This window comes from Grampus griseus, assembly GCF_964374135.1.
Source record: "Grampus griseus genome assembly, chromosome: 2".
Lineage (NCBI taxonomy): Eukaryota > Metazoa > Chordata > Mammalia > Artiodactyla > Delphinidae > Grampus > Grampus griseus.
The window spans coordinates 126095188-126121211 of NC_139018.1; the positions used below are offsets into that span (position 1 = coordinate 126095188).

General features: G+C 39.3%; 1 protein-coding gene across 1 annotated transcript in view; it reads left to right on the forward strand.

Annotated features, from left to right (window-relative positions):
* The window catches only part of CERS3 (ceramide synthase 3), a gene marked incomplete at its 3' end in the record, with an annotated part of 111922 nt that overhangs the window by 41279 nt on the left and 44619 nt on the right, over nt 1-26024 (forward strand). Inside the window, exons 5-9 of the mRNA XM_082649175.1 lie at nt 1914-1971; nt 2927-2977; nt 6666-6758; nt 9456-9584; nt 12928-13034. Coding sequence (XP_082505301.1) covers nt 1914-1971; nt 2927-2977; nt 6666-6758; nt 9456-9584; nt 12928-13034 — 438 coding nt within the window. The remainder of the gene's footprint in view (nt 1-1913; nt 1972-2926; nt 2978-6665; nt 6759-9455; nt 9585-12927; nt 13035-26024) is intronic.

The window sequence follows — 26024 nt, forward strand, 5'->3', positions numbered from 1 at the left end:
TTATAGTACCTACTTAAGCTTGTTTTGAGGAAGAAAATGTGACATCACACAAGTGTGCTTAGCATAGTGCCTGGCACAGTGTCAAGAGGTCAATACATGTTTGAGAAACAAATAATATGAGATATGCCACCTAGACTTATGGCTTCCTTTGGGGCTGGCAGGTCTCATCATCACTTTTTTGTGCTTCTCGTTTGGCCAGAATAATCAAGGACCAAGGAAATGCTCTCTACATCTACGCGTGGGGCTTTGCTGGACCAACAGTAAATAAAACAAGTGGGATCAAGTCTCAACTGGCTCATTTTTATGGTTCAACTTTCTGAGTAATTGAGCCCTACTTTTTTCCCTGATCAAAACAAGCCATAAAGAAAAACTGTCGTGTAGCTTAGAGACAGTGACAGTGTTCAGTAAACACCACTGGATTCAGGGTCCAAAGACCTATATTTCCGCATCGACTGTGTCTTTGCTCAGCTGGATGAGATGGGGGACCGCATAGCCTTTATGAGCTTGGCTTCTCATCTCCCAAGTGGGGATAGGCCGATATTCCTCTTTCTTTTTTATCTCACAGGTGTGTTGAGGAGAGCACTATAGGCATTACACAAATGTAAGGAACAAATGTTATTTTTAATATTGTTGCTTCAGCAATCATTAGATAAAACAGCACTAATTTTTTAAAACCTTTTCATTTTGCCAAGTAGTAAACATATACAAAAGTAGAAAGACTAGTTAAATGAGCTGTGTATGCTATGATTTCATCACCAACTTTAATAATTATCAGGGCCATCCTGTGTCATTTCTGCCCTCGTCTACTTCTCTCCCCTACCACAGATTGTTTTTTTTGTATGTGGATAATAATTTTCTTTCAGTTTTATTGTGATATATTTGACATACAGCACTGTATAAATTTAAGATGTACAATGTAATAACTTATGAATGTTGTGAAATGATTACCACAGTAAGTTTAGTTAACATCCATCATCTCATATAGATACACAAAGGAAAAAGAAAAAAAATTTTCCTTGTGATGAGAACTTTTAGGAGCTACTTTCTTAGCAATCTCAAATATACCATACAGTAGTGTTAATAGTCATCATGTTATACATTACATTTCCAGTACTAATTTATAACAAGAAGTTTGTAACTTTTGATCACTTTCATCCAATTATTATTGAAGATCACTTTTGAAGCAAATACCAGATATCGAATGATTTCATTTGTAAGTATTTTAGTATGTATCTCTAAACGATAAGAACTATTTTAGATATTATCATACCTTAAAAATTTATTTAATAACAACAAATATTCAATCAGTGTTCAGATTTCCTTGATTGTCTTAATTTTCTTTGCAGTTTATTTGAATCAGGATCTAAATAAGACCTGTGCATTACAACTGGTCTTTTAAGTCCCTTAATCTACTGTATAGGTCTTTCTCCATACATGAGAAAAAAATATTCTTTCATAATCTGCTTTTCAGAGACATGACTAAAGTCTAGCGACATAGAAACCTTTTCACTGGGAATTAAATTGGGATGAAATGAGTACCTAGATAATACGAAGTCAAACCATCGTTTATCATGTGTCAGGAACTAGGCTAGGCATATTAATAATAACAATAGCTATGACTTATTGTTGCTTACTTTATACCAGCCACTATGATCAATATTTTTCATAAGTTATCTTCGATTCTTTTTACATTTTGAGGTAAGTCTTGTTATTCCCATTTTATTGACGAAGAAATTAAGGCTCCATGAGTTAAGTTACTTATCTGAACTTATAGCCATCCAACAAGTGGCAGAATCAGGATATCAACTTAGATTTTTCTGACTCCAGATGTGCATTCTTTCCAAACTGTTATAGCAAGTGTTTTTCTCCTCAGTTGTCAGTCACCTTAACAAGACTTTTCTTTCTTTTGGCAGCTGGCGATTTACATTTTACTTAATGATTACCATTGCTGGAATTGCATTTCTTTATGATGTAAGTTGTCTTTCTGATATCTTTGATTGGAATTTGTCTTTAATTTTTAAAATTCCTGCCTGTGAATTCCTTGGGATATAATACTTTCAATAAGGTAACTAGGTTTTAAACCTCTACTCACTCTAATGCCTAGAGAAATAGCAACTCCTTAGTCTGTCTTTCAAAGCTTGTGAAGCTTTGCATTTGTAATGTTAGTTTTTAAACCTAATATCTCCCTATTTCCACTCATGTAACCCACACACCAACTAAACTGGACCCCTGACAATCCACTGAATATACCTGGTACATCCCCACTTTAGGATCTTAGCACATATTATCCCCTTTGCCAGAAATGTCTTGCCCTTCCCCCTCTATCTCTACCCATTAAATTCCATCTAGTCCCATATCAAAGGCCACTTGTTTATGAAGACTTTCATTTCTTGCCCATTAGAAATCAAATCTCTCCTTACCATATTCTCTTTGCATTGTCTGTTTAAATAATTATTAAATAATCACCTCATTAAGTGATATATAAACTTAATAGTAAATTGTTAAACAGAAAAAAAGTATAGCTAGCTTTTAGAGATGTCTCTAAAGATTCTCTCAAGATTTCTCTTAACATATTTTATTGCTACGGATATTTCAAGATATTTTTATTGCTACAGAAGCAGTAATCTAATTGGTTCAGAAATAATTTCATTAGAAGAGGCACTTGTTTGAAATAAGTAATTTCCTTTGTGACACAGGACTATTATTGGTTCCAGATTCACTAGAAGTCGTGCATGTCACAGGGGTGTTGTATAGGAACAAGTAGAAACACCTGTGGAGGGAGAGAGGTGCAGCTGGAGCAGCAGGAATGTGATAAAAGTGCATCTTACTGTGCACGTTTCCTCCCTATCAGTGACATAAGGAAGGGCTTATGTCTCTGCTGAAATCAGCCTTTGACAAAGTTTCTCTTGGTTCCTTGTTTTTCCAGAAACCTTGGGTATATGACCTTTGGGAGGTTTGGAATGGCTATCCTAGACAGGTAAGTCACACTGATGTAGTCCCTTCCCTCCTCAGCAGCTTGTCCCCTGATTTAGGTCTGAGTCCCTTCCTGCTCTCCGTCCACTTCAGTGAAGTCCTGGAGCTTACTTATCCTTGTTCCTTATTTACCCTTCACTTGTCTCATTCCTTTTCTTTGTTCGTGGTTAATGTAATTATGTATTTGAGTTTAAATTTACCATCTTAGTATTTATTTTCTACTTGCACCACCTGATACATTTCATTTATTGTACTCTTTTCTTACTTTTTTATGGAACAGTGAAGTTTTAAAAAAATTATTACTCTGTTTCTTCCCTTATATTAGCTTTTCAGTTATGCATGTTTTTTTCTTTTAGTAATTATCCTAGAGATTACCATATGCATCCTTCAATTATCAGAGTCTAATGTAAATCTAATGTCTAATGTCTAATGTCTAATGTAAGTGCTCTTACCTCTTTCCAGTCACTGAAAGATCATCAGACTACTCCTATCCCCTCCTTCAAATATTTAAAACTACTCCTATCCCCTCCTTCAAATATTTAAAACCCTACAAGTCACTACAATAATTGATTTGTAAATCAGTCAAATTGCCCTTTCCTTGCTGTTCCTTGGCATCTTGCATTTCCATGCTTCCATCTGGGATTATTATCCTTCTGGCTATAGAAGCCCCTTTGGTTTGCTTGTCTAGAAATGTTATCATTTTACCCTATTTTTTTAAAGGATATTTTTGCTGGGCATAGAATTCTAGGTTAGTAGTTATTTTCCTTAAGCACTTTAAAGAAGTCATTCCATTGTCTTCTGGATCCCCTCAGTTTCTTTAAGAATTCAGTTGTCCGTTTTATTTTTGCTTCTTCAAATGGTGTCCTTTTTCTCTGATTTTAATATTTTGTATTTGTCTTTTAGCAATTTTAATATGATATGTATAAATGTGGTCTTCTGTGAATTTATCCTGCTTATTGTCCATAGTACTTCTTTAATCTGTGGCTTGATGTCTTAAGTCTATTTTGGAAAATTCTTAGCCATTGCTTCTGTTCTTTTCTCTCTCTCCTCTCTTTCTGGAATTCCAATTACAAGTGTGCTAATACGTTAGACTTTTATGCTAGGTCCCGAAGCTCTCTTATGCTTTCCCTAATATTTTCCATCCTCTTGCCTTACTGCTTCAGTCTATAGGGACACAGTTCTCCACCGACCTCTTGCATTTCTGCATGTCATATGAAGTGATACATGGACTGACTTTTATTCTGTACTGTCTTTTCAAGGATGTTTGTATGGCAAGCAACCTTGGAAGATAGAGATAATGTCTCCTCTGGAGCAATTGGTATGCATGTCACTGTCCATTATAAAGATTTAGGTTCCCTAGCTCAGTGTTCCTCTCTGGTAGCAAAACCCACTGCATGTGCAGATGTCACCTGACCCTCTTTGTTTAGCTATGGGAATTGGGATGGGAGAACTGGCCCAAATACTGATATTCTGGCAACTGTATTAGTGTGAATAATAAGCTATCCTTTATCTCTGACCCAGGAGTCTCATATCTTCTGTCAGCATTCATGAAACTATGGCAAGCTAACTTGCAAGTAGGGTAAAATCTCAGACCCTTCACAGTTCTGGATATTTTCTGCTTTCATGTCCTCCAGTTCACTAGTGCTTTTTTCAGCAGTGTCTAATCTGCTCTTAAACACATCTTTTGAGTTCTCAATTTTAGTTATGGTATTTTTCATTTCTCAAATTTTCACTTAATTATTTTTTTATGGATTCCAGTTCTCTACTGAAAATTCCCACTAATTTTTAAAAATAACTTTAAATACCTGGTTAGTTTTTAAAGTTATTTTAAAGTCAGAGTCTGATAAATCCAATATCTTGCTCACCTGTGGGTCTATTTTCTTTCTTATTCCTGTCTCCTTATGCTTGATAACATTTGATTGAATGATAGACATTGCATATGAAAAATAATGCTTAGAAATGGTATTATCTACCTCCTGAGAGGACTTACTTTCACTTCTGTTAAGCAGAGTAGAGACAGATCACCTTAAATTTTATCTATGATTGAACTGGTTTAATATAGACTCCAGTCTTTGTGAGGGCAGATGTATTTACAACTTACCCATATTCCTAGGGTATTCCCTTACAGTGGTTTTAAATAAAAGATTATAGTATTTACCAGGACTCCTTTTCCCTGGCTGGCCCTGAATACCAGTTTGCTTCCTAGCACTATGAGATTGCCAAAAGTCCTACTTAACTACTGCTTCTTCGTCTCTGGGCTCTATACTGCTTATAAATTAGCAAATGCAGACTTTATGCTATACATAGGTGTGGTTTTCTTTGAAACTATCCTGCTTAGCGTCTGTAGTACTTCTTGAATTAAGGATGCACTTGAAATAAAGGATTCCATTTAATGCATTTTTCTTCTCTTTGAAATCTTGACTCCACAGGTTCTGGATGCCTTGGTTGTTCTCCAGTGCCTTCAAACAGATTTTTTTTTTCTTTATCCATACTTTATCCATATTTTTAAGTAGTTCTCACTAGGAGAGTTAGTCTCATACAGGCTTGTTTGTCATAGAAGAAAGAAGAAACTCTTATTCTTTCTTGGCCTTATCAAGGATGATGAGTTGACCAGAAAATTATTCCATTTAATGTGTTAGCTTTACTCTTCACTTCTCAGATGTGTCAGTTATATGCTGGTGTATAATAAATCATCACCAAAACTTAGTGCCTTAAAACAACAACCATTTATTTGCTTATGATATGGATTAGCAATTTTGGCTAGGCTCAGCCAAGCAGTTCTGCTCCATGTGGTGTTAGCTGAGTTCATTCATGCATTTTCAGTTAGTTGACAGGCTGGCTAGGGCATATCACATGTCCCTGGTGCCCTCATTTGTATTTTTGTCAGTGGACACCTTGATGCTCTACTTTGTGACCTCCAGCAGGATAGCTCAGGTTTCTTACATGGTGCTTATGAGGTCTCTGATTGCATCATAGTTGCTATGTCCCCTTGACCAAAGGCCAAGATTCAAAGGCCTCCTGGTGATGTTAGAGGAGACTGTACCAGGGCATGAATATGAGAAGGTGAGATTCATTGAGGGCATTAATGTTACAACCCATCACACCAAGTAATATAATGTCTCAGCTTAGCTAAAATAAGCATACCGCCCCTCCTATTTTAAAGAAAATTCTAGCCATGGAAATTTCATTGTTTTTTTCAGAAGACATTTTTAGAGTACTTAAATATTTGTATATATTTTATTACTGTCCCATTTGAGAATGGGCCAATTTGGATCACCATCTTGTCACTACAGAAGAGGTTAGGACATCAGATTTGAGTAGTATTCAAGAAATATAAAACAAGGTATTTTGTGGGACAAGCAGAACAGCTTTTCCATTGTTCTTAAGTAAAGATTTTAAAATTATTTTTCTAATTTAACTCTCACTCAACTAAAAGAATGCTTTTACACCTGTTGTAGTTTTATTAAATTTTAAACAAAACATTTAACTTGACTTTGGAATTCTTGTCTCCCTTTTTAGAAACAAAATGCCTCAAAATGTTGTCTCTGATTTCTTCTCAGAAGTTGAAATGTAAAACATTATTATTTGGGAGAATTCTGTGGAATATAAATAGGTATAAACAATAGTTTTAATCCTTAAAATGAGTTGTTTATATGGTGACATTAAAGTAGTGAATACTCTTGTTTTCTCAGCCCTTGCTGCCATCTCAGTACTGGTACTACATTTTGGAGATGAGTTTTTATTGGTCTCTCTTATTTAGCCTTGGCTCTGATATCAAGAGGAAGGTAAGTGTCTTATTTACAAAACTACTTTATCCATTTTTTTCAAAAGTTTTTATCCCCCTGCCCCAAATCCTAATCTTTAAATCATATTTTTATATATGTTCAGTTCCAGTTCATAACTTTTTTGCTTTTATAACACAAAGAATAGTGCAAATATGCTCATACTTTGGTGCCTTGGTAAGTATTTGTAGTGAAACATTGTAGAAACGTTAACTTTGAAGCTCTACACTTGTTCAATAAGAAAAGAACTCCCCTTTATGATGTCTGTTTCTTTCTTTTAGTTTGGGAATTTAGTATTCTTCAGTGCAAAGAAGAAAAGTGCTGGTAGTTTTAATTCTACAGCCATGTCCTTTAGTTGATTACAGACTACTTTATATAATTCTTTTGATGTATTCAGTGACTTTGAAAACATTTTTTCCTTAATTCATCCAAGATCCTTGTTAGAAAACATTGCTTCAAGTACTATTAGCTTTGCTTTATTTGCAGGGAAAGTGAGTCACAGGCATGCTAAATGCATCCTCTGAGGTCACAAAGTGTGGTATTTTAGGAACTGTTTGGTTGTTACTGATTCCTATTTGCTGGTACAGAAAATTATATTATACTCTCAATGCAGTCACGGATTTCCTCATATATGTTAGCAGTACAGATCAAATGACAAATACTCTTGGCATGTACTTTATACGCTACGCTCTATATAAAAGATTGGTTTGTAGCAAAATTTGAAAATTAAGTTGAATTCAGTATTAAGGAAATAAAACCAAGTTGGCTTGACTAAATGATGTTTGAGTGAGCGTTGGTGTACAATCTATCACTAAGGGGCCCAGTCAGCTGCTCAACTGGAGATCTGAAAAGAAACTTACAGAATAAACCAAAGGAACATACTGTGAAAAAATCTGATTGAAATGATTTCCTTTTTCAGAAAACTTAATAATAGCTATAGTTTAACTGTTATTAACAACTTAATTTAGGCTAAGAACATATCAAAATTTAATTGATTGGGTCATCTTCTCAAGGGATAGAATTGAAAATAATCATTATTTAGAAGGTCTTCGTAGATATACTCAGGTAGGTTGATCCTGTAATGATCCTGTCTTTTTCCCACTTTTGATCCTTTTATTTTTTTCAGTAGTTGCTTTCTCTTTATTATTTACAGGTCATTGGACACCTTTTCAAAAATTAAATGTAGATATATGTCATATATTTGTAAATACACATCTTCAGAGACATAAAATTATTAGGAGTCGGGTAAAGCACAGGCTCTGGAGTCAAATTGCCAAAGTTTGGATCCCTGACTTCACTCATTAACATCTTGAGCTAGTTGGTTACATTTGCTAAACTAGATCTGTCTCGTCATATATAGAGTAGAGCTAAAAATAGTTCTTATCTCCTCCAGTTGTTGTGAGGATTAAACAAGTTAATTCATACAAAGCACTTTCTGGTGTATAGTAAGTACTCAATAAATTAGGCTGTTATTATTATCATGTTTATTCTTTTACTTTGGCTACAAGGAAACTGAAGTCTTTAAGTTTTTTTAAACGTTTTAATCAGGATATTCACAGACCATACAATTAATCTATTTAAAGTGCATAATGCAATGGTTTTGAGTATATTTGTAGAATTCTGCAGTCATCACCACAGTCAGTTCTATTTCCATCACCTCAAATAGAAATCCTGTACCCTTTAGCAGTCACTCCCCATTTCTTCTAACCTCCACAGCCCCAGGCAACCACTATCTACTTTCTGCCTCTATGCGTTTGCCTCTTTTGGATATTTCATATAAATGGACTCATACAATATATGTTTTTTTGTATCTGGCTCCTTTCACTTAGCATAATGATTCATTCCTTTTTATTAATGAATAATATTCCATTGTATGGATATACTACATTTTGTTTATGCATTTATCAATCGATGGATATTTGAGTTGTTTCTACCTTTTTGGCTATTATGAATAATGCTACTATGAACACTGATGCGCAAATTTTTGCACGAACATATATTTTTATTTCTCTCATGTATATACCTAGGGGTGGAATTGCTAGACTACATAGTAGTCCTATGTATAACCTTTGGGGGAATTGTTAGACTCTAACAAAGCAGCCATGCCATTTTACATTCCTACCAGCAATGTATAAGGGTTCCAGCTTCTCCACATCCTAGCCAACTCTTGTTATTGTTTGTCTTTTTTATTTTAGCTATCCTGGTGGGTGTGAAGTATTTTGCTACTGTAGTTATTCCACTTTCATTTGTTCCTTATTTCATATGCAGTAACTCTTATTTTAATAGTTGTGTAGTTTTATTATATTTGTCTTGGAATTAGGCAGGGAATTAACAATAAATGTAAATGTACACAGGAATATGCTTGGGTGTGTATGTATGTCTTTGTGTGTGTGTGTGTGTGTGTGTGTGTGTGTGTACATATATCCAGTGTAGAACAGTGGGAAGAACAGCAGATATTAGGACTTAGATGACAACTATTCAATGCTATCTCAAAGTTAAATGACTTAATCAATGAGGATAACACTTGTTATATCTCCCTCACAAGGATTGTGCTTAAGAATAAACGTGAAAGCATTTTACAAAGTTCAAAATATGCAGATGTCAGTTGTTAGTTTTAAAATTATTATTATTATTATCTCTTCCAGTGATTGAGAAATAACTGCATTTGCTTAATGGTTTCCATTTCCCCTCATTATATAGGATTTTCTAGCTCATGTCATCCACCACCTGGCTGCTGTTAGTTTGATGAGCTTCTCTTGGTGTGCTAATTATATTCGCAGTGGGACCCTCGTGATGATTTTACACGATGCGGCCGACATTTGGCTGGAGGTAAACGTTTGCCATTAAAAAAACTAATAACAATACCATGTCCTGGGTTTAATGTGACTCCTCACAGGAAGAATTGTCTGTGAGTGATTTAGCAGAGCTCTCTGTCCTGAAAACACCCAAAGTCTGCAGATGTCTCTAGGTCCCCAGATCTTTCAAGCTCAAAGAAAGGAAAGCTTTCAGTTTTTAGTTTCTAACCTTTTTTCTCCATGGTACTCGAGAGAGAGGTTAATTTGTGGGATTCCACTTATGAAAGTTGCATGCAGATATTAGCTTAGGAAGTAAGCTGAGGTATCTGAAGAAGGAATGAACTCTAAGCTTTTAAACGGAAAACTTGGACTATGACATTGTAGATTTTTAAAGTTGGTCGGCACCGTATATTCACTTAAGCAAAGCTAAATACGCACTGAATGCTTGCACCTCCCTGCATGGACCCTCCTCCAGCTTTAAGGAATGAGAGCCGATGTTTATTTAAATGACATTTATTTTCTAAGGAAGGAATGTTTCAGAGCAGGGGACATTAAAACAAGAATCTTCCTAATCCCAAACCACACAAAATATAAGGAACGATGCAAAATTAGGATTGTTTTCTCTACATGTTTCTGATGTGCTTTGGTTCCTGTTTACCCTGAGGCAGTGGGTCCTGCTGTACTTAGAGCCACATTGTTCATAATTTAAATATACTCATTTATAATGAAGCCGGGGAAAATGATGCTAACCCATTTGCATTCAGGATTGCCTCTTCAAGGGCTAATAATTGAATGTAAGTTGATATGGAAGAAATTAAATTTAATTTAATAAGATCTTGTTCTTCTAGATCAGGGTTCAGCAAACTTTTTGGTAAAGAGCCAGGTAGTAAATCTAGCTTTGTGGGCCTCATAGGATCTCTTGTCACATATTTTTCTTTTTCGTTGTTTTTTCTTTTCTCTTATACCCCTTTAAAAATGTGAAAACCATTCTTACCCTTCTTAACTCAAGGGCTGACCAGCTTTAGCCCATAGGCTGAACTGTAATTTGCCAAACCCTGTTCTAGATATAACCAGAAGTCATTTGAAGCCATTTCAAAGCAACTGGCTGTTGTTAAAATATTAGCTGTGTACAGAATTGTATTTCTTGTACGTAATCGTAATTAGACATGTAAATACCATTCTAATGGTCAAGATTATTATATGTGCTTCAGGGCAACACGTGGCTTAGCAGAAGAAGGATTGTGCCAGTTTTTCCGTGTGTTGCTCTCTGAATGTAGCCATCTCTGCTATAATTACCTCCTTCTCCGATCATATCTCAGAAACCCTGCCTGAAAATTAAGACCAAATTGGCCATGAGTTAAAAATTTTATGCTACTCTATTCTTCTAACCCTCTAGTTCAATTGCCTTTGGTGTGTGTCCACCGTAAAAACAGTTTCATTGTGTTACTAAAAGGGAGCGTTAGGTGTTGGGACTGGGAATAAGCACCGTGTTATTCCTGTCTACCCTGCCATTGACATGACATAGCTCCCTAGGTGACCTGGACAAATCACTTAATGCTTTGTTTCTATCCTCAGCTGTAGCATGAGAAGTCATATCTGCCTCTTAGGGTATATTGTGCAGTTTAGCTCACTATCGTTTGAAAATGTTCTGAGGTCCTTAGGTAAAAAACAGAAGAAAAATGAAATGTCAAACTCAGGTCCCTACATGGGTAAACTATGAGAACAGCTTCATGTCGTTAATGATCATCAATAATTCTTGATTCACAAGTCAGGATCTAACTTGAGGTTCAGTGAGCGAGGCCAGTACCCTCCATCAGCTGGTGGTAGAAACAACATTGAATAGTGGTGTGGGGCTGATTTTTTATATTCTCCAGGAGTGCCTATTCCATAGCTTCCTCAAGTAGTTTGTTTTAGTGTTTGTCCTCTCAGTCAAGTTCTAATTGAACCCAGACATGGTACAACTTTTAGCCCTGTTTACACCTTCCTAAAGGTGGAGACTATTAATCTTTCATGTTCCTTAAGACAGTTGTTGGGTCATTTCTTTGTTCTTTCTTTGCAACGAAGAACAGCCTCAGCATCTACAATTTTTACTCATAAGCAAACTTGTGCCTTCTTCATGCATCTTCATGATCCTCTCTAGTTTTCTGCATGTTAAGTTTAGATCCAGGACCCAACACTTTAACAGTATCTTGACTGATACTTAGCAAAGGAGAGGGGTTACTCTCTGATATCCATCTTTGCACAGCCCAGAATAGGCCACGTGTGCATTTGCCCAAAGGAGTGCTACTTTGCCATTACAAGTGGGGGCAAAGTAGCATTCTTCATGCCTATGCACATCTCTAACTTCCCAGCCTGGCCTACCTTCTGACCCTTCAAACAGCTCCCCACTCCATTCCAAGGCCTCTAAACTTCTGGCCTTTCTCCCCATACGCAAGTCCTGCCCAGCTGGCATGCCAGACTTCTGTCTCAGCAATGGAGGCTGTTCCCTTTTGGGCCCCTGCCAATCCCATAGTCTGATCACATTCTTACCCCATGGTAGGTATGGAAAATGCAATGTAAACCATTCCTGAAATATAATAAGCTGCTTCTCTTGTTCTAGATGGGCCTTGAGGTTCCTGGGTGATTTCAGTTCTGAAACTGGTAGGGCTAAGCCACACCACCCACCTGCCCACCTTCCAGCCCCAACTTCAGACTCTTTCCCATTCAGCCTTGGGCCCCGCTGGATAATGCAAGAGAAAATCCTCGTTACATTAGTACCACATTAAACAACATTTTCTGTAATTCTTTTCACTCAACACAGATAATATGAGCACTACAGGCTAGCATAAAGTAAGTAGAGAAAATCAAGTGCTTGAAACTTTACTTCAACCAGGGCATGGCCCCAAGGGCTGCCTCCTAACTCCACTTCTTCTGTCATCTGCCTTAAAGTAGCTGCCTTGATTGCAACATGCCCAGCCCAGCCCAGGACTTCACTCATATCCCAGCCTTTCTTCAATTCAGCTCTCCTCCCAGTTAAATGGAGGAATTCAATAAATGCCCAGATAAAATACATGCTAAAATTAATTATGCTAATTTGTAGTGCTTGTGAAATACAGGAGTAATATTACAGTCATTCTAACTAATTTTTTAAACATTATATTATGCAAAGTTTCAAACATATGACAAGGTAAAGAGTATAATGGGCCCAATGGACCCATCATCCAGCTTTAACAGTTATCAATATAGCCAATCTTGTTTCAGCTATTTCTCATCCATAACCCAACTCCCACCAAGATTTTGAAGCAAATCCCAGGTATAATTTAATTTATAAATATTTAATTTAAAAATTTTACATGAATATCACCCTATCTGAATGCAATTTCTTTCTATTTTCTCAGTCTGCTAAGATGTTTTCTTATGCCGGATGGAAGCAAACCTGTAACATCCTGTTTTTCATCTTCTCCATCGTATTTTTCATCAGCCGCCTCATTATTTTTCCCTTCTGGTGAGTAGACAAGGTGCTGTGTGTGCCTTTGGTCACTGTGCTGAGGTGGCCTTGCATGTTGTTCAGGTTGGAGCATTGCCCTTTCTTTCTTTCTTACACTGATCTCCAGCTATTTGTGCCAAGTTCAGCTGGAAAGAAGAATGTGAAGGAGATATTTTTATAGATAATTAAAACCACACCTTCCAATGTGAAAAGGCTTGTTACAAAGGGAGATTAAAGATGTGTAACCAATAGGAAGCAGCAACTCTTACTCTGTGTCTGATTTCATGAATCTGGATCTTTCTTTGTGATTAACAGCTTTTCCAGTTATTCAGTGAAATGTCATTGGCCAATTAGCAGCTCTTTAAAAGAGAGGCACATTCTGTGTTAAAATTACAATAGTTATAACCACCATTAATTGAATGCCAGACACTGGATTAGGCCCTTTATACATCTTGACACTAGCTACACAACAAATCATAAAGATAGGTATCATCACTTCCAGTTTGCAGATGAGGAAACTGATGCTGATTTCATTTTCCATGATCACTGGTCCTAACAGTGATTTGGACCACTGGCTCTTGGTCGGTCTGTTGATTTTGTTTAGCCAAGAGCTGGCAACATAGAACCTATGTTGTGTCTCTCCTGACAATCATTCCTTTGGCAAGCATAATTTTCCATGTGTTGATTGACAGAAACCAGAGGAAAAATGTGAGGAAGATATTGATGGTTTGGAAAGAACAGCTTAAAACTAACTGTAGTTTGGGGATAGTCTAGAGTTTCAGATATTCTCAACAGAAAAGCTAGTGCTATTGGAGGTACTAGGTTCCAGCAGAATGAAATGGGGACCCAGGTTTCAGGCCTGATCCCTTGTGGGTGGAGAGCACCCTTAACTAGCAGCATGCAGGGAAAACTGGTAAGAGAGTGTGGGTGCTGCCTGCCCTGTGGAAGCCAGGTGTGTTCTTTAACCCAGGACTGGGTGTCTTGATTAGACATTTTTTTCTGGAGAGGAGCAGCATCATGCAGTGATGAATTTCACAGATGCAAGTCAGTCCTGGCTCCAGACTTACTACCTGTGTGATCTTGTACAGGTTAGATCATTTCTCTGTGCCTCAGTTTCTCATCTGTAAAATGTAAATAAGGGTTGTCATGAGCCTTAATTGAAGTAATACATATGAAATAGCTTAGAACAGCATCTGGAACATAGTAAGGATTCAGTAAATGCCAGCTGTTATTACTAAAATTATTAATGAGTCTCTGAGAATTTGAAGTTTAATCTAGAATCAAATCTGAGATACATGTTTAAGATATTCTTCTTGGTTGACGAATCATATTACCATCACTTTTGCTTTGGCTGATCAGGTGTGTTTATGAAATTAGAATATTGTACAATAGCAACTATTGATAGGGTAAGTATTGACTTGCAGATAGCAGTTGAGTTGTGGCTTTTCAGTGTGACTTTCATGGTGCTCTAAATCCAGCATTTGCCCATTGGTGACACTTATTTTGTTCAAAAAGTACCATGTGTTCCAGTTATCTATAGCTGTAAACAAACCTTTTGAAAAATTTAGTGGCTTAAGGCAGTAGTGAGCAAACTTTTTTTATAAAGGGCCATAGAATAACTGTTTTAGCCTTTGAGGGACATATATGGTCTCTGTTGCATGTTTTTCTTTGTTTGGTTCTGATTCTTTTACAACCCTTTAAAAATGTACCAAACCTAGCTTAGATCACTGGCTGTAGAAAAACGGGCTGTAGGCCAGACTTTACCAACACGCCATGTTTTGCAGGGCTCTTTCTTAAAACAACAATACATTATTATTACTATTTCTTATGGATCTGGGAGTTGACAGGCATCATCTACATGGTTTTCACTCATGTGATTACAGTCAGATGGTCGCTGGCCAGTCAAGGTTGGAGTTTTCTTGAAGGCTTCCTCACTCACAAGGTTCAGGTGACACCCGTGACATCAGCTGGTTGATGCTGATTGCTGGTTGGGACCACTGCTGGGCCTGTCAGCTGGAACACATGCCCATGCTCCTCCACTGGCCTGACCTTCTCTTAGCACAGCAGACGGATTTCAAGGGTGAGCAGTTCAAGAGAGAGCTTGGCAGATGCTGTCTCCTTTTATAACCCAACTTCAGAAGTCACAGCATGTCACTTCCAGCCTCATTTTCTTCACTGAATCCAAGTCACTAAGGCCAGCTCATATTTAAGGGAAGGAAATTTAGACTCCATTTCTTGATGGGAATAGTTTCAAATAATTTGTAGAGATTTTGTTGTGTTGCTGTGGTACGCGGGCCTCTCACTGCTGTGGCCTCTCCCGTTGCGGAGCACAGGCTCCAGATGCGCAGGCTCAGCGGCCATGGCTCACGGGCCCAGCCGCTCCGCGGCATGTGGGATCTTCCCGGACTGGGGCACGAACCCGTGTCCCCTGCATCGGCAGGCGGACTCTCAACCACTGTGCCACCAGGGAAGCCCTGTAGAGATATTTTTAAAGCACACACCATGGAAGTTCTCAGTCTGGAGAACTCTCTGAGAAGCTTCTAAGTATTGCTGCTGTGGTTGACTACTGATTCAGCATCAAAGGATCTTCGCCTCGGACCTTCCCATGATGTCTCAAAATCAACAGGCCAGCTAACTCTGCCTCATAGACAGTCGAACATCGGGTTGGGGTTGAGTAGAGTGTTACTTCCCCACATACCCTCAACTTTAAAATCCTAGATTTAAGTGACTTCCCTGGTGGCACAGAGGTTAAGAATCCACCTGCCAGTGCAAGGGACACAGGGTCGACTCCTAGTCCGGGAAGATCCCACATACCATGGAGCAACTAAGCCCGTGTGCCCCAACTACTGAGCCTGCACTCTAGAGCCCACAAGCCACAACTACTGAGCCTGCGCGCCACGACAACTAAAGCCCACGTAGCTAGAGCCCGTGCTCCACAACAAGATAAGCCACCACAATGAGAAGCCCGCGCACCACAATGAAGAGTAACCCCCACTCACCGCAACTAGATAGCCCATGCACAGCAACGAAGACCCAATGCAGCCAAAAATAAATAAATGAATAAAAATTAAAAAGAAAAAGAAAGGAGAGGCTTCCCTGGTGGTGCAGTGGTTGAGAGTCCGCCTGCCGAAGCAGGGGACATGGGTTCGTGCCCCGGTCCGGGAAGATCCCACATGCCGCGGAGCGGCTGGGCCTGTGAGCCATGGCCACTGAGCCTACGTGTCTGGAGCCTGTGCTCCACAATGGGAGAGGCCACAACAGTGAGAGGCCTGCGTACCGCAAAAAAAAAAAAAAAAAAAAAGAAAAAAAGAAAGGAGAATGATCAAACCAGAAGAAATAAAGACATTATTAAAAAAAAATTCCTAGATTTAAGAACTCATTCTCTTGCCAGCATTTCTGGATTTCAAGGAGAATTAGTTACATGCATTTGGCATTTTCTTGATCTTGATACTTTGCTGAATTCACCAGCCTACTGCAGAGGGCAACCAATACCACTGTTTGCTGTCTTCAGGAGGTTGGGCTGTGAATAAACCAGTATTAACAGACTTGACTGAAAAAATTTTTTGTGGGTAAAAATTCTTCTGTACTGACATTGACTGATCTTCATTGTTTGGAAGCTTAAGGAGAACCTCACCAAGCTATTGGAAGTTTGGGAGATGGGTTTTTCATGGTTTTTGAAAGCATTAGTTGCAGTGTATTACTCTGACTTAAATAGCCATCCCATCAGCTTGAACATGTTACACAACCAAGTGGTGGTACCAAAGAGGAAAAGTCAGTTCCTTGTTGTTAGTCTGGCTCCCACCATCTGTCTAAAACTTGTAACTCTGCAGACTCACTTTTCAAGGATATTTTATTAGTCCAGATTTGTTGGGAATTTACCATGGACCAAACAAAGTGCAGACAGGCCCATTTCAAGATTCAGATATTTTAGAGGTTCTGTGGGAGGTGGTTCGCCATCTAGTTGCTCTGTTCTTCTCAACTGCTTTTGTTGTACATTTTGTGGTGAGGTGAAGGGTTGAGTGGGGAGAAAGGTGACTGGGGTGGTGCCATCTGAAAGTTGTCTGAAACCTTGAGAAAAAGAACAGGAGTTTTTTTTTTTGCTTGTTTGTTTGTTTTTGCGGTACGCGGGCCTCGCACTGTTGTGGCCTCTCCCGTTGCGGAGCACAGGCTCCAGACGCGCAGGCTCAGTGGCCATGGCTCACGGGCCTATCCGCTCCGTGGCATGTGGGATCTCCCCGGACCGGGGCACGAACCTGTGTCCCCTGCATCGGCAGGTGGACTCTCAACCACTGCGCCACCAGGGAAGCCCAGAACAGGAGTTTTACATCATGCGTGTCTTTCCCTTTCTTCTCCTTTCCTTTTATTCCCCCAGCCTCAAGCAGATTTGCTTTCCCCTCATGAGTTTCATTTTGTGTCCATACAACTGTGTCCCCAATTCTCCTTTCTTCCTGCTCTTTTCAGGGATCTAATTTAGCCAGTTTTCAGTCAGTGTCAGCAAGAGTTAATTACCTTGATTTTCTAAACAGTGTTACTGTCAACATTAGGTAGACATTCCAGTTGGCACTGGCCAAACTGCTTTAATCTAATTGCCTGGTTACCCCCATTTATTTGCATTTTTCTTCAAAAACATTTAAATCTCAGGCTTACGTTACCACCCGAGATCATTCGGTTAGAAAGACCCTCCGAAGGTCAGATAAACGGTGCCCCTGACTCCTGACAATTTTCCTCCATAAATAAAAAGAGCAAATAATAATTTAGTCCAGGCTGATTGATCTGAAGGGAAGGAGCACTGTTTCAACTGAAGTTTCCGAGTGGCAGTGCTGGCTCATTGCTTTGTTTCTGGAACTCACCACTACTAGATGTTGTGAGGAGCTCACGGATGAGTGAGACGCAGCTCCCAGCCTGCAGCAGTTCATGATGGCAATAGAAGAAATCTTTGTATCCACCACCTTTTCCATGTATTTGAAGGCTATTAATACTGACCCATATTTTTTGGATATTCCAAAAAGAAAAAAATAAAACATTTCCTGCAAATCAAAACTACAATGAGGTATCACCTCACACTAGTCAGAATGGCCATCATTTAAAAGTCTACAAAAGTCTACAAATAATAATTGCTAGAGAGGGTGTGGAGAAAAAGGAACCCTCCTACACTGTCAGTGGGAATGTAAGTCAGTGAAGTCACTAAGGAGAACAATATGGAGACTCCTTAAGAAACTAAAAAATAGAGTTACCATGTGATCCCACTACAATCCCACTCTTGAGCATATATCTTGGAAAAGATGAAAACTCTAATTCAAAAAGATACATGCACCCCAGTGTTTATTGCAGCACTATTTACAATAGCCATGACATGGAAGCAACCTAATTGTCCATTGACAAATTAATGGATAAAAAAGATGTGGTACATATATACAATGGAATATTACTCAGCTGTGACAAAGAATGAAATAATGCCATTTGCAGCAATATGTATGGACCTAGAGATTATCATACTAAGTGAAGTACAATAAGACAGAGAAAGACAAATAATCATATGATATCACTTATATGTGGAATCTAACAAAATGATGCAAAGGAATTTATTTACAAAACAGAAATAGACTCACAAACATAGAAAACAAAGTATGGTTACTAAAGGGGAAACAGGGGGAGGGATAAATTAGGGCTTTGGGATTAATAGGTACACACTACTATATATAAAATAGATAAACGACAAGGACCTACAAAGGAATTATATTCAATATCTTATAATAACCTATAATGGAAAAGAATCTGAAAAAGAATAGATACATATATGTATAACTGAATCACTGCTGTACACTTGAAACTAACACAACACTGTAAATTAAATAGACTTCAATTTTAAAAATGGTTAAGAAAATAAAAAATAAAACATTTCCAACAGTGAATAATACTCAAATAAATAGCTTCCTTATCTCCAAGGGTACATATGCTAGTGGTAACTTTATTTTCCCCACCAGTGGTTCACAGGACTTTGGGCTTCATCTTTTGATGATCCAGGTCTCACTGGTATAGAAAAATGGTACCCTGAGAAGCCTCATACGAAGGAGAATTTTGTGGGCAATGAGGCCATATAAACCCTTGAAATGGCTATCAGAGAGAGGACAGTTTTAAGAAAAGACGAGACACAACAAAGCTGAAAGCATACAGCAGTGCTCTAAGCTGATGTCCATCAGAGAGAGACAAGAGTGAGGACACGATGGTCCTTTCTTTCCTCCTAAGGCCTGGGGCCTCTGTTCTGAATGGTGAGTCAGGGGCAGAGCAGGGGTCTGATGGTGCTAGGGTCAGCTTCCTTGCCCTCCTGGGATGGCACAGTGCCCTTCCCACAGTCATCAGAGGAGAGGAGGGCCTGCACCGTGCCAGAGAGGCTCTGTTGAAGTATCTCAGAACTGGACTTTCCAGTCACAAAGCTTATAGAGGAGAGGGCAAATGACACTGCAGGTGTTTGCTCTGCATCTCGTTCAACAAGGAGCCCTCAGGGGAGCTCCTTCCCACACCCCACAGGCTTGGCACTTCTGTTGCTGCTTGTAAACTTATGAAGGACAGCGACAACAGTCCATAGAATTTTAGAATTTTAAATTCATAATTTAGTCCAACCCCTTTATTCATTTATGTGTTTGGAAATAATTTTAAGCTCACAGGATAATTTCAGGTATATCACAGAGAACTCTTACATATTGCCTTTACCCAGATTTACCAGTTAACGTTTCCCCCATTTGCTTTGTCATTTTTTCCTCTCTCTCTGTTTCTCTTTCTCTTTCTCTCTCAACACACACACACACACGTGCTCACACATGTGGGTGTGTGTGTATATATATACATATATATATGTATACATATTTTTTCTGAACCAGTTGAAAGTTGAAACCATCACGTCCTTTTAATCCTAAATAGTTCAGTGTGTATTTCCTAAGGACAAGGACATTTTTCTACAGAATCACAGTATAGTTATCAATTTCAGGAAAGGTAGCAATCTACCATCCATGTTTCAGTTTTGTCAGTTGATCCGATAGTGCCTTTCATTGCTTTTTTCCCTCACTATTGGATTTGGCCCAGGATCACATTCTGCATTCAGTTGTCACCTGCCGGGAATAGTCCTTACCTCTTCTTGCCTTTCGTGTCATAGATATTGTTGAAGCGTTGCAACCCTGTTTGTTTTTCACATGAGAAGTTAAGATAGTTCCAGGATCGCACAGCTAGTTATGAAAGAATCAAGATTAGAAACAGAACATTTGAAACACAAAAGAGGTATGTTTCCAGTTAAGTTACTAAATTTGATAATTAAGAGCAGGCATCATTGCCTTACCTAAGTATTATTAAGTTTTCTTCAACTACTTGGTCACTTCGAAATATAAGCCATCTCTAGAATGTTAGGTGAGCAATTATGCACCTGTAGAACCAGTATTTGTTATCCTGAAAAGGCTTAATGCTCACACCTACAATTAGCAAGAAAAAAAGACCTTTAACTTTCCTTAGAAAAATTACTTTTGGTGGCTGCCTTATCAGCCCAGCAAAACCAACTACTATTTATACCAACAATGTGATTTTTTTCAAACCATGTAAACTTTGGTGATTGAGTAAAGAGTAAAAATGGGGAAAAAAACCCCAAACAGGAAAAAGGCCAAGCTTTGCAATCCACAGGCACCATGGTAGTGCATCCGTTTGTACAGGTTAAAGGCCAGCGTACAGAGCAGAATTGAGGAGTATTCTCTGTGAAAAGGGAGATTCCACAGGACCCACAAGGTAAATGTGCAAGTGTTTGTGGGTTCACTCGTGTGTCTGCACACTTGATACACAAAATTGAGAAAGGCAGATTTGTTTTTTTTCCTTCCCATTCTCCTTTTAGCAAAGGACCAGAAGAAATCAAGGCTGAGAGATTGGACCATCTTTTAGTGAGGGCAGTGAGACCCATAGAAAGAGGCCCTGAAAATGCCAACTGAAGCCCCATAACTGCTGTCCTCCCTTCTGAACTCCTCTTCACTTCTTGGGCCTCCTGTTCCCTCTGTCCTCCCACAGCACAGGGTCCCCACTCCTCCTTAGCCGGCTCCTCCCCTCCAAAGCGGCCTCCTCCTTCTCCCTGATATGCAGAAAATCCAGCTATTTCAGCGGCACCCTCCCTGGGTGTTGCCCTCCCTGTATTATTAACGAAGCCCTCTGCAGTAGGAAAGGGGGTGGTGGTGGAAAGCCATCTCGTCATAATGATGGTAATAGTAATGTTATAACTACCATTTCTGAGTGCTTACTATATGCTAAGCACTTCCCATTTGTCAACTCATTTAATTCGCATAACAACCTGACAAGGTGAGACCTGTTTTATTACAGAAGAAATTGAAGCCCAGAGAAGCTACGTAACTTGCTGCAGACCCCAGGGAAGCCATGATCCAAATCTAGCGGGCTCCAGTGCCCATGCCATTGACCTCTCCTCTCTGCAGTGGCTTGGCTGTCTCTGAAGGCATTTGTGTTTAATGGCAGTCTCTTCTGTTTCTAGGACTCTGCAGTTTGCAAAGCTGGCTGTGTGTTTCTCTGGAGCCGCTCATTCAGAGATGTGGGGTTAGTTCTACCCAAGGAATGGGAGGTTGTGCAGGTTACCAGGCAAGAAAATAGCAGCCTTAGCCCTGGAGCCCAGCTCTGATGATTCTAGGCCAGGTGTATCACTCTTCTTTCTAAAACTGGCGAAGCTTCCCAAAGCTGTTACTACGAAGGCCACACCCTTGACCTTGACTTTCAAGTCCAACAGGAGATGGCTGCATTCACCAATCCAGCTTTATCTTCACCCCACCCCCACCCCCTGCCACTCCTCTCCCTGAAGCCACACTGGTCTTCTTTTAGCCCTTGAATTTTCCATGATGCCTCCACCTGAGAGTTTTGTATGTGTCCTTTCCTCTGACTGGAATCCTCTTTTCTGTGTCTTCCCTTCAACTAGAGGGAAGAGGGAAATCTCCATTCAGTCAGAACCCTGCAATATGCTCCCTGTCCTTTTCTTTCTTTGCATGGACCACAGTGAGTTTAATTATATGTTTAAGTAATTATTCACATTCTCTGATAGAATGCATGAAGGAGATATTTTTTAGTAGATTCCTTTGTTAGTTTTGACACTGACAAATTCCCAGTAGGAGACCTTGTATGGGACCAGGCCCTGGAACAGGTGATGGGAGGATACAGAGATGAAGGCATCATGGCTGCTGTCTTTGGAAAGCTTGCTAGCTAATGAGGAGTCAACTAATATAAGAGCTTTTACTGCAAGGCAGGGTGAATCAGCCAAATGCTCTAAAGAAGCTGGTATCAGGGGAGCCCAGAGAAAAGTTATAAATTCAGAGGTAAGCAGAATAGCAGAGAGATTTTGGTATGGAGAGGGCCATGCTTTGATAGGTGAAAAGAATTTCAATTGAAAAGGGGAAAGGCATTATAGGCTAAGTGAGTCCAGAATAAGGCACACAATTGCTTAAGGACCCAGCAAATCAGAATAGCAAATTGGCTTTATATATATTATTTCCTATAATCCCTGTGGATGCAGGCACCAAAATGTAAGCCCTTCTAGTTCAGGAATTTCAGTCTGTTTTATTCATTGCTGTATTTCTGGCTCCCACAAAGTTCCTGGTAGCACTTTGGTGCTTAATAAATATTTATTGAATGCATAAGGTAGGTACTCATTGCTTCCATTTTACAATTGAGAATATGCACAAATAAGTGACTCAAGATTACATAGAGCCAAGATTTTAAGAAAATATGGAAAAATATATTTTAAAATGTTGGGGGTGAGAAAAACCTTTTAAAGCCTAATATGGAGGAAACAATTGTTTCATATAAAGGAAACAATTGATAACTTTTGTTACAAAAATGTTTTAAAAATTGATTTGTCAAGAAAAATTATAAACAAAGTTGTAAGAATCAAAACCATGTGATGTTATTTAACATGATTAAAAAGTAATATTATAATCCTTAACATATAAAGAGTACTTAAGAGTCAACAGAAAAAGTAAATACCCTGAAAGAAAAATGGACAAATAGATACCATGAAGAAGCAGTTCACAAAAGCACAAATCACAATAATTTTAAAAACTCATATATATATCTTCACAAGAAATAAAAATGTAAATATATAAATAGTGTGATATTGTTTTACGTAGCAGCTGACAAAGTACAATGTTGGTCAAGATCCAAGGAAGCAGATACTCTCATACACTGGGTGCAAGACTATGAATTGGCACAGTCTTGCTGGAAAGCATCTAGCAATACACTTCAAAATGTAAATTGAGTATACTCTTTGACTCAGGATTTTAGCAATTCTAAGGAAATATCAAACAATTTTATCAAAATGTCTTTACAAGTAATATTCTGACAGTGTTCTTTATTTTTTTTCACTGTTGTCAATTTAATTAATACTTTTGACTACACAACCTCCAAAAGAGTAGTTCTCAATTTAACCAAAGCACTTTCCATGATGCCAAAAATTAACGTTTGGTTGCCATCACTCTTGCAACAAAAGTACTTGGACAACTGCCAAATGCAGAGCACTCAGGTGGGTACCTCAGGATTACACAGATGCAGTCAAGAGCTCAAAGAAGCCTTCAGGAAAACTTGTTAATTCTTTGATTTTCCTCAGCAACTTCTCCCCTCTCATTTTCTTTAGCAAATATCCAGAACCACCAGTAGTCTCTGTAAATATACTATCCAACTATTCAACTATTCAACTCCTCACCCTCAGCAAGGGTTGCCTTTAATCAAGCAATTGGCTGGAGTGGAATTCTAACCCAATGCTTTCAGCACCATCTTGACTCCCTTTTTTTTTAAAAAAAAATATTTTTGGCTACGTTGGGCCCTCATTGCTATGCACGGGCTTCCTCTAGTTGTGGCAAGCGGGGGCTACTCTTCGTTGCAGTGCGTGGACTTCCCATTGTGGTGGCTTCTCTTGTTGCAGAGCATGGGCTCTAGGCATGCGGCTTCGGTAGTTGTAGCACATGGGCTCAGTAGTTGTGGCTCATGGGCTCTAGAGCACAGGCTCAGTAGTTGCGGCGCACGGGCTTAGCTGCTCCGCAGCATGTGGGATCTTCTTGGACCAGGGCTCGAACCTGTGTCCCCTGCACTGGCAGGTGGATTCTTAACCACTGCGCCACCAGAGAAGTCCCCTATATTATTTTAAGTAGTGTCAATCCCTACTCTGTGTCAATCTACTAGGTTAACACTACCACCTCCCAAAGTCCTTCAATCCATTAGGTCCTTTCAAAGTCCTGCTAGTGTTAGAGGGTCTCCTGCAGAGGTGGGGGCTGGCTGTGGCTCACCGTGGGGTCAAGGACACTGGCAGCAGAAGCTCTGGGAAGCATTCCCTGGTGTGAGCTCTCCCAGAGTCCACCATCAGCCCCACCAAAGAGCCAGGCAGGCTCCAGTGCTGGGTTGCCTCAGGCCAAACAACCAACAGGGAGGGAACCCAGCCCCACCCATCAGCAGACAAGCGTTCTTTATAATACAGTGAAAATTTGGAAACAACTTAAATGTCTATCAATAAGAGATTAGCTAAATAAGTTATAAGATCTATAAGTGGATTTCTACGCAGCTATTACATAGGATGGTATGTAGTATGGGTTGGCAAACTGGCTCACGGGCCAAATCCAGTTCACTGACTGTTTTTGTTAATAAAGTTTTACTGGCACACAGCCACACTCATTTACTGATATATTGTCTATAGCTAGTTTCACACTACAATGGTCACTTGAACCTTTGCAACCGAAACCAAATGCCCCAGAGGCCTGAAATATTTACTGTCTGTCCCTATACAAAAATGTTTGCTGACCCCTGATTTATAAATATGTTCATTGTCATGGAAAGCTCTCTGTAACATATTATTGAGTGATAAAAGCAGGGTAAAAAATCACAACCATAGTGTGATCCCTGTTATATGAAATCATGTGGTAATGGGGAAGGGGGAAAAACACCTTAAATAATATATTTTTAGGAAAGATGTCTTAAATTATGTTCACCAGACATAATATATACTGGGTTACCTGTGAGTTGTGAGATTTTAATTTAATTTTTACTTAACCTCTTTATATTTTTCTGTAATTCCTAAGTTTCTAAAAAAATTTACATAAGTAAAACGGATAAATGGCTATTATTTTTGTTATATTGAGTTCAGAGTTCATATTATTTCTTTTAAAAAAATTAATTAACTAATTTATTTATTTTGGGCTGCACTGGGTCTTCGTTGCTGCATGCAGGCTTCCTCTAGTTGCGACAAGCGGAGGCAACTCTTCATTGCAGTGCGCGGGCTTCTCATTGTGGAGGCTTCTCTTGTGGAGCACGGGCTCTAGGCACGCGGGCTTCAGTACTTGTGGCACACAAGCTCAGTAGTTGTGGCTTGTAGGCTCTAGAGCCCAGGCCCAGCAGTTGTAGCGCAAGGGTTTAGCTGCTCTGCGGCCTGTGGGATCTTCCTGGACCAGGGCTTGAACCCATGTCACCTGCATTGGCAGGCGGATTCTTAACCACTGTGGCACCAGGGAAGTCCCATATTATTGCTTTTTGAATAAAGGTCTTAAATTAATAACTCACAAAGAAAGGAAATAGAGCTACTAAGCAGACTGTCAAAGGGAACTGTCAAAGGTTGCAAAAAATGCAAGTTGAAATTGTTTTGGAGGGAGGATGGGGCAGCCTGCAGGGGCAGCAGCTCCTGCCTTCTCTGCAGCTCGGTAGCCAGGGGTGGAAGGAAGCCTCAGGTGAAACCCCAAGTCAGACCCCACACTGCATCCCACTGTCTCATCTCTCCCCCCTTGTTTTTCTTTTACCATTTGGTTTGTGGTTCTATCTGTTCGTGGTTTTTTCTTTTTTCCTTCTTTTCTTCTGAGCCGTGTGGCTGGCAGGGTCTTGATGCTGCGGCCAGGTGTCAGACCTGAGCCTCCAAGGTGGGAGAGCCTAGTCCAGGACATTGGACCACCAGAGACCTTCTGGCCCCATGTAATATCAATCAGCGAGAGCTCTCTGAGAGATCTCCAT